Source organism: Eleginops maclovinus, chromosome 9, assembly GCF_036324505.1.
Source record: "Eleginops maclovinus isolate JMC-PN-2008 ecotype Puerto Natales chromosome 9, JC_Emac_rtc_rv5, whole genome shotgun sequence".
Lineage (NCBI taxonomy): Eukaryota > Metazoa > Chordata > Actinopteri > Perciformes > Eleginopidae > Eleginops > Eleginops maclovinus.
This window is the reverse complement of record NC_086357.1, coordinates 27,858,790-27,868,638: the sequence shown is the minus strand read 5'-3', so window position 1 is coordinate 27,868,638 and position 9,849 is coordinate 27,858,790. Positions and strand designations below refer to the sequence as shown.

The 9,849-nt window shown below is 44.7% G+C and overlaps 1 protein-coding gene across 1 annotated transcript in view; it reads right to left on the bottom strand.

The window, feature by feature from the left end:
• Positions 1-7,201: 7,201 nt before the first annotated feature.
• The window catches only part of acbd6 (acyl-CoA binding domain containing 6), a 35,418-nt gene continuing 32,770 nt past the window's right edge, over positions 7,202-9,849 (bottom strand). Inside the window, exon 8 of the mRNA XM_063891165.1 lies at positions 7,202-8,646. Within this exon, the coding sequence (XP_063747235.1) occupies positions 8,492-8,646 (155 nt within the window). The 3' untranslated portion in view covers positions 7,202-8,491. The remainder of the gene's footprint in view (positions 8,647-9,849) is intronic.

Below are 9,849 nucleotides of genomic sequence, written 5' to 3'. Positions count from 1 at the left end.
TTCAATTGTGGAGATCCATTTAGTACCACCAGCGGACAGTGGTCAGTCGGTTAACGGTGATGGATGCTGCTTTCCTCTCTCATGGGGGGGTGGGGGGGTGACAGGAAGGATGCATGAAGAGGGAGGAGAGAGGGGGAATAAATAAAACAAGTGCAGCAGATGCCCGCTGGCTGATCCTCTCGGTGCTGAGGAGACACGGCAGCAGATTGCAGCTCTGAAATCTTCCCCTAATCCCCGCGCTGTTAACTAATTGTTCCGCTCTTTGTGAAATATGGGGAAATATGCTTTGTGGTCGGGCAGAGAGGGAACGTGGCCCATATGCCGCCAGTTAGCTCGTAATGCGAGTAGGTGAAGCTGCTATAAAGGCACTGACGCAGCGCTGTGGCGGGGCCTTCAACCACCGGGGTCATGGGTCTGAACATGTACATGGAAAAAGTCCGTACTGTACTGAAATATTAACGAAGATAAACTGTAAAGAAAACGGTAATAGTTTGTGATATAATTCAGATCTATTTCTCTTTAATTCCATGAAATGCAATCAAACCACAAAACGACATGTCCTACATACAGAACATGTATGTTGTTATTACAAAATAATTGCCGTAAATCTGAAACCATTTACATATAAAAAAAAACATGTGATTTTACAAAACCCAATTATCACCACAAAAATCTGGGAATTTTCGGTCAAAATTGATTTTTCAGCCACATTTCTTTTTTCTATAATTCTCTTAGTCATACTTAAATTGTGTCTAAGTTAAAACAAGTCTCATTTAAATGATCTACAGCCATGCTAGCAGCTCTGTGAGGCCTTTAGCAAAGCTGGGTGTTGAGCTAAATGCTAACAGTAGCAACGTTAGCATGCACAGTTACTTTCCCGCCAAAAAAGAACCCATATTGTGAAAGGGCCTCGAAGGTTGGCTTATTAAGCGATAAACAGAAAGTGGTTTACTTAAATTTAGATCTTTTTGCAGGACATAACAGATGGTGTTCTGATCCCACTCCGGTAGCTAAAGTATCTGAACCATCACGAGGACGGGCCGGCGGGAAAGGAGGTCCGTTTACTCTCCTACAAAATCTCGACTCTGACATTTGTCTGAGTTAATTTGTAGATCCAAGAGTTGTAACCTTCCTGTTGTCCTTCAGTTAAATTTGACCCTTTTCTCAAAGGGTTTTTATTTCAGAATATGTTTGTTTTTCATCTTATTGGCACCAAAGCCACATGGACGGTCACTATACCTACATTAACGGGTGTTTTATTGGGATTTACAGCACATGTGGTCTTTAATTGGACATATGGATTGACTTCACTTTGACATATACCTTGCTGTAATCAAATATGAACGTTTTTGTCCTCTTATCTGAACTAAAGGCAAAAATATTCAACATTCTTTGCCTTTTTTTACCTCAAAATGAAGGTTTCATTTTGTGCAAATCAGCCCTTTTGAGCATAAAATCCCCAAATAAGTTTAAAACTGGTATTTAAAAGTAGATATGCCGTTGGCAGAAAGGTGCACCACAGAATTTGGTCCTTATTTTTACAAACAAACAAATCAGTCAACAATAATTGCACATTGACGGGAAAACAATACAAAGGTTAAAAGACCTTTGAGGCATTTTCCCAGTGATACTGACTCCATCCAGGAGCCTTTTTTGTACATCCATTCTCATCTGTCTGCCTCCAATTCCCGCCGTTATAACTACCGTTGTTTCATCATAAAGGAATAAAATACCCCAAAGGTTTCGGGACCTGGACATCCATCCAGATGAAACTCTTAGGGAGCCGTACGTCCGTCTGTAAGGTTGAGACAGCCACAGTCCAACACATCTCTGAGACACTGGTCCTTGTGTCTGGAGGGTGAATGGGACGGTACATACAGAGAACTTTACTCTACTGGATGCACAGCCTTTTTCGCTCGCTCTCCGTAGCTGCACGGCTGAATCTTCTCAGGTCTCGGTGGACTTATTTGCTCTGGTGTTGGTTAACTATGCATAGAATTATAATGAAATTACACCCCCGCGTACATCTGTATGAGACTCATTTGTATGCAGGGATGTGCGGCACTGGTCTGACGGCGGGCCAACACAACCCAAACTTAAGTGTTATCGATTCCTCCGCGTTTTAGCTATTCCTGTTACATTATAAAAACAAAGAGCAGAGGCTGGAGTTTGCACGTTTGCATAAAACGCCACAAATTGAGCTGATTTTTATTTAAGCATTGATTGGCCGGGCTGTAATGGATAGGCTCTAATAGTGCAGCCTTACAAAGACAGAAAGCCACACAGACAGTTAGGATAATTTACACGCCACTTACAGCACTAGTATACAAATAAATCTGAGGGAACTCCACCACTGCTGCTCCGGCGGAGATGACAAACACAGGCACAAACGCCATTATCATCGATCCGGAGGCTTTTATTACAAACTTCCTGAAGCCTTTCCTTTTTTCTCGTCTGAAGCAAAAAGGGAATAAATTAACATGCAAAACAGAGAGGATTTGTTTGGGCCCCGAGATTGACTCTCGGGGCCCGGAGACAGCAGATCTTTCTCCTCGAGGTGACCGATGACCCGCGGGATGACGGAGCGAGTCACACAGAGGCCTCCCAATGACACCCTGAAGGTTGGGAGCGGGATGCTGGTTTAATGTGGAACCAGGTCCTTTTTCACTCTGTAATTACCCTGCTCCTGGGGGGGGGGGGGGGGGGGGGGGGGATGATAATGTGTTTATTACTCTGGGTGTATTTTGTTCTGCTTTGATGCTGTGAAAGAGCAGTAGCTATATTGAATATCGTCTCCATATACGCAAATATACTTTGAGCTGAGCTTGTCTTTGACCGTTAGCATCTATTATTGCTCTGTTTATCCTCACGATGTACAGAATGACTCCTGAGGGCCGACAGACAGAAGTCAGAGTACATTTACTGAAGAACAAATGTGAGGATCTTACTCTATACTTTCACTCCACTACAATTCAAAGAGAACTATTTATTTAGCCGAACGCTTTAATCGATTCATATTCGTGCACTCAAACTATGAAGAACTTTTTTAGTGGGGAGAGATTTTGATAATTTTAAGTCCTTTTTTGCACAAAAGAAAAAACGAGAAACTCTCTCTGGAGGAAACACCGTTATTTTAGTCTCTGCAGACCATTTACATGCACTAAAACCTACACTACAGGAGAGGGAACACCACAAGAAGCAGAACAGGGACTCTGTAACTCCGACTTTAGAGGAAAAAATGGGAGAAGGGAAGTGTTTCAGCAGCAGAGGGATTCTGCTTACTGTTGGGTTCCCAGCCACACTGCCCTGTGTGTGTGTGTGTGTGTGTGTGTGTGTGTGTGCGTGTGTGTGTGTGTGTGTGTGTGTGTTTGTGTGTGTGTGTGTGTGTGTAGGGGGGGTACATTAGGAGCTGGCCAGAGCAACAACATGGTATTGCTTTTACCGGAGAGAGAGAGAGAGAGAGAGAGGGGAAAATGTAAGCGGAGAGGGAGCCAGTGTGAGGGAGAGATTAAGGGGGGAGTGATGAGAGGAGAGAGGGAGGAGGGAGGAATCTCTGAGGAGGAATAGTTTAAGAGGAGCACACACACATCACACACACATCACAGGTCACTGAAAACACACACGGCCTTCAGAGAGAGACAAACTCTCTGGAGTCTCAGTGTTTGAAATGTCGGCGTCCGTACTAAAGGATACCAAAAGAAAGGAACATGTGGCAAGAAATCAGTAAATATTGAACTACAGAAGTGTCTCTCTCCGTGAAGAAAAACAATCACCTATAACTGGAAGAAATCAGACAAAGTTTGGGTGATATTCTCCATTTATCACTCACACACGGTTTGTGCTCCTTTAGTTTGGCTTTGAAGGTATTTTGTGTCTTCAAGGGATTTGTTAAAAACCAAGATTAGGAGGAAACCTTAAATACAAAAGGGTTTTTTTGGGAACCTCAGACTTTCTCATTTTGGAGACTCTGTAAAGAATACCAAGCTTTATTTCGTTCCAAAATAAAGTTTAAAGGTAGTTGCATGAAAGAAAAGCACTCAAGCAAAGTACCAGAGCCTCCAAACTGTCCTACATTAAAGAAGACATAGTGGTTTATTACTTTTCACCTCAGAAAATGCATACATATTCAGAGCGGCTGAACATGGGGGGGTGTGAGAGTCAGCGGTTTGGAGAGGGGGGAGCTGCGGTGTCAAAAAGTGAGACGCTCAGAGGGAAATTGAAGGCCCATAATGGAAGCATAATGGGCTTAGTGTCAGAGTCTCGCAGACGAGCTGGGGGGGGGGGGCACGGCTGCCGTCACCCTCTCTTACCTCCCGCCGCTGTAACGGGCTTTGGGAGACAACACCGGGCCCCAAACAGGCTTTAGAGAGAAACCAGGGGCCTAATGGCTGCATGTGGGCAGAATTCAGAACAACCGGACGGACGCCGGAGTCTCTTTGTGGGATTGTGTGTCTCAGACTCACCGGGAGAATACTCAAAGAGGTTCCTCTCGACTTTCCTCCTCAAAATGCACGAGAGGAGACGCAGGAAATATCATTTAGGAGGGCTGGAGTCAGTCAAAGGGAAGGCAGCGGTGGAGCAAGTATTCAGAGCCTTATTGGTACTAAACACTACGAAAACTAAACTGTAAAAACTCTGCATTGAGAACGGAGCTTAAGGAAAAGTGCTGAATGTTCTTAAAGTATTAGGAGTCAAAGTACACATACAAGCAAAATATACACACTAATTAACTTTTGTACAATTTGGAAATTCCAGAGGTCCGATCATATTTGCTAACAGACAGTTGCTAAGGAGAACAGACCGTTGCTAAGGAGAACAGACCGTTGCTAAGGAGAACAGACCGTGGTTAAGGAGAACAGACCGTGGTTAAGGAGAACAGACCGTGGTTAAGGAGAACAGACCGTGGTTAAGGAGAACAGACTGTGGTTAAGGAGAACAGACCGTGGTTAAGGAGAACAGACCGTGGTTAAGGAGAACAGACTGTGGTTAAGGAGAACAGACTGTGGTTAAGGAGAACAGACTGTGGTTAAGGTGGATCAAGGGACTATGTGCAGTCATATCAATCCGCAGGAAGAAGTCCGGTCAGTTTTTTAATGGGTTTTCTTTAATCCATAGCAGGAACATGGCCTGATGTACGCAGTGGAACGGACTTTCTGTTCCTTAGTGGAAGCGAAACGATCAATTTCAAATCAATGAAACGGTTTATAATCATCAGTGTGAGTCCAGTTGTTGCTTCGGGTAATAAGCGGGATAATGAAAGAGGAACACTGAGATGGTGACCAGGATCCCGACGCCAAGCGACATACTGATCACTCTGTCTGTGAGGGATGATGCTTTTGGAGAAAATAGTCCCGGCTCTCCCCCCCGTGGTGTTTGTGAAGGACAGAGTCTGGGTGCAGAAACAGCCGTCCTGTGGAGACGTTTGGGATTCCCCTCATGTGCCGCACCGCTCACCTGCATCCCAATCCTCCACTGGGACACAGCAGGACAGGAAGTGGATCTGAAGACGCATCGCTGCAGACGTGAGAGTGACGGGGGTGGCAGGCGTGTGGAGGCCGTTATCTAATGCCTGGTGTCGGAGCCGGGGGGGGGGGGGGGGGGGGGGTGGGGGATTAGCTTTGTCCCGGCTGTTGTTTGTGTACAAAATGTGCATTTGCGTCTTCATGAAGCTGTAGTTAAGATGCACTATCCAGATTTACTGTATCCTCATCTGGTGTGTGTGTGTGTGTGTGTGTGTGTGTGTGTGTGTGTGTGTGTGTGTGTGTGTGTACTGATCAAAGGGGCTTGAGGATGAGTAAAGCAGATTTGGACTCGGACCATGTGTTGTTATTTTTGGAGAACATCCAGAAACATGACATAAGAGAAGAAGAGTGTGTACAGTAGAGTGTACAGTAGTGTGTACAGTAGTGTGTGTACAGTAGTGTGTGTACAGTAGAGTGTACAGTAGAGTGTGTACAGTAGAGTGTGTACAGTAGTGTGTACAGTAGAGTGTGTACAGTAGTGTGTGTACAGTAGAGTGTGTGTACAGTAGAGTGTACAGTAGTGTGTACAGTAGTGTGTGTACAGTAGTGTGTGTACAGTAGAGTGTGTACAGTAGAGTGTGTACAGTAGTGTGTACAGTAGAGTGTGTACAGTAGTGTGTGTACAGTAGAGTGTGTGTACAGTAGTGTGTGTACAGTAGAGTGTGTACAGTAGTGTGTGTACAGTAGAGTGTGTACAGTAGAGTGTGTACAGTAGTGTGTACAGTAGAGTGTGTACAGTAGAGTGTGTACAGTAGAGTGTGTGTACAGTAGAGTGTGTACAGTAGTGTGTACAGTAGTGTGTACAGTAGAGTGTGTACAGTAGAGTGTGTACAGTAGTGTGTACAGTCGTGTGTGTACAGTAGTGTGTGTACAGTAGTGTGTACAGTAGTGTGTACAGTAATGTGTACAGTAGTGTGTACAGTAGTGTGTACAGTAGAGTGTACAGTAGAGAGTACAGTAGAGTGTACAGTAGAGTGTACAGTAGTGTGTGTACAGTAGTGTGTACAGTAGTGTGTACAGTAGTGTGTACAGTAATGTGTACAGTAGTGTGTGTACAGTAATGTGTACAGTAGTGTGTGTACAGTAGAGTGTACAGTAGAGTGTACAGTAGTGTGTACAGTAGAGTGTACAGTAGTGTGTGTACAGTAGTGTGTACAGTAGTGTGTACAGTAGTGTGTACAGTAGTGTGTACAGTAGAGTGTACAGTAGTGTGTACAGTAGTGTGTACAGTAGAGTGTACAGTAGAGTGTACAGTAGAGTGTACAGTAGTGTGTACAGTAGTGTGTAAAGTAGTGTGTACAGTAGAGGTACAGTAGTGTGTACAGTAGATCTAAAGGTGTCAGATGAAACATATATGTGATATTAGGCAGTGACTTAGGATTCAGAAAGGCAAATTGGTAAAGAAATGTACTTTAAATACTTTTTAGGACAATGCAAGCGTGTTCCTATCCATACTGTATGTACTGTACACGGCATTGCATGTTGTCTTATTGTGCAACTTCTGAAAAACTAAGAGAATGTAGCAGGAACTCAAAATATTAGAGTTAACAGAACCTTTTAAAAAGGCTCTACAGTGACGCTTTGTCATCCGTGTAAAGCCTGAATTAAATTAGTGAGAGATATTGTGAGGGGGCCCAGGAGATGTACTGTGACGCCGGGCAGAGAAGAAGTCGGAGGGGAAGGACTTGTTGAAGACTTTAATGTGACTAATGACATGTTCAAAGCATTCCTGAAACGACTGAATGATGAAGAGATGCTCAGAGGGGGCGGAGCCAGACTAAAAGGCCTGGGCAGTAGGAGTGGGTGATATGTACAAATATTTAATTACAGTATGTTTCATACTGTGAGAACAATATATACATATATTAATGTGAGGACATTCCTCTGAAGTCGTTCACAGGATTCTGATGAATGGAAATGTCAGTTTTTGGTTCGACCAGTGACTCAAACACCTGAGAGATCCAGATGTTCCATCACATCCTCTCTTTTGGTCCGTCTGCAGCTCCTGTTGTGATCCTCGAGGTGTTGAGACCCCAGAGTTTTATGATAGAAATGTATAGTAGGGGTCTCCATCACATAGGAACTGCAGGGTGCTAACCTGCATATTTTGGGCAATTTGCACAATTAGCATTAGTTTCGTTATTTAGCATCAACTAGCATCTGCAGACAAAAGTAAATAAATGGCTTGGCCGATTTTGACAATTTATGAGTGGTTCTGGAGGTTTTGAGGATGTTTTATCCATTTCTTTTGAGTCCCCAAAAGCTTTAAAAATATGTCCAATTTCAGGTTAAAACTGGAACTGGATTAAACATCCTATTTCAGTATGAACAATGTCAGTTTTAACCTGAAGTTGGACATACTTGTACTTGGGTCGATTTGAAAGCTTTTGGGGACTCAAAACTGCTATTTCTGATCCTATAAATGTCAGAAATTGATTCAATAACTTTCAAAATCCCTCTGAAATTGTACAAATCAGCCAAGCCATTCTGAAGCTGTTGTCTGCATAATGCTAATTAACACAACTGATGCTAACTGTGTAAATTGCCCAACATATGCAGGTTAGCATCCGGCAGCTTCTATGAGCTGGGGACCCCTACTATACAATTCCAACATGAACCTTTGGGGTCTCAACATCTCTGGGTTCACTCTGCTGGAAACTGCTCAGGATTTGAAACCGTGCTTCAGAGATATATATTTGCAAAACAACCTCAGTTCAGAAACAAACTCACAGCAGCGAGCGTCATATCACCCAACCCCACCGGGCGGTAAATCCAATAAACACAAATCAGATGAAAAAATAAACATGGGGGGCTTCACTTCATCAGTCACAGAGAAACCAAACTCAGAGTATTTGGAAATAAAATAGTTTACTAACTAACTGCTGGAGGAGGGGGGGGGGGCAGAGTCTCTGTAGGGATGATGGAGGAGGGTGATGATGGAGCAGGGAGGAGGAGATGGGGGGCGGGGTCTATCCTGTGGGAGCCGTGTGCTGCTGCAGGAGGGAGGAGATGGCGCTGGACTCGGTCACCTCCTCGGGGAGCGATCCCTCCAGGTCTCTGATGGACGGGTCGGCGCCGGCGCTCAGAAGCAGCTCCACGATCTCTGCAAACTCACAGGCCGAGGCTGGGGGAGAGATGATAGGACTCTTTAAAGTAGAGACACTAGATACTGATATACACCTGAACATCAGCAGGAGAGGACTCTTTAAAGTAGAGACACTACATACTGATATACACCTGAACATCAGCAGGAGAGGACTCTTTAAAGTAGAGACACTACATACTGATATACACCTGAACATCAGCAGGACAGGACTCTTTAAAGTAGAGACACTACATACTGATATACACCTGAACATCAGCAGGAGAGGACTCTTTAAAGTAGAGACTCTACATACTGATATACACCTGAACATCAGCAGGAGAGGACTCTTTAAAGTAGAGACTCTACATACTGATATACACCTGAACATCAGCAGGAGAGGACTCTTTAAAGTAGAGACTCTACATACTGATATACACCTGAACATCAGCAGGAGAGGACTCTTTAAAGTAGAGACGCTACATACTGATATACACCTGAACATCAGCAGGAGAGGACTCTTTAAAGTAGAGACTCTACATACTAATATACACCTGAACATCAGCAGGAGAGGACTCTTTAAAGTAGAGACACTACATACTGATATACACCTGAACATCAGCAGGAGAGGACTCTTTAAAGTAGGGTACACAGGAACATCCCTATTGGTTATGCTCTCACTTCTTCTCTGGATAAATATGGTAATATGAACGTGTGATTCCTCCCTGCGGCTCATTGGCTTCTGTCAGGATGTTGTGAACAGCTTTCAGTGAGCCATCCTCCTCCTCCTCCTCCTCCTCCTCCTGGATACTGCAGTTAATGAAAAGCCCATCTCCAGCCGGCTCTGACACCACTGGACCCAGGATCCTCTGAACGCTTCATTTCTGCCCCATTGGCAATTTGTTCCCCCGCTAAAAGGGTCTTCTTTTCCCCAGTATCAGTACGGGGGGGGGGGGGGGGTTGCACTTTCTTAACCCAGTTAGCAGGTCCTTTCTTCCCGATGCACCTCTCGGCCCTCTGGCACCTCGCCCCCCCGCCTCCCTCTTGTTCTGAGTGCTCTTCTTAAAGGGCCGGCGCTGTGCGGCGCCATGATCGCTGATGTCAGCAGCCGCCTGATTGACAGCTGGGCCTTTTAACCTCCAGCCCAGGGGTGGCTGCTGCCGAGTGTGTGCGTGTGTGTGTGTGTGTGTGTGTGTGTGTGTGTGAGAGAGATATGATGATACATCGGAATGCATGCGAGTGTTT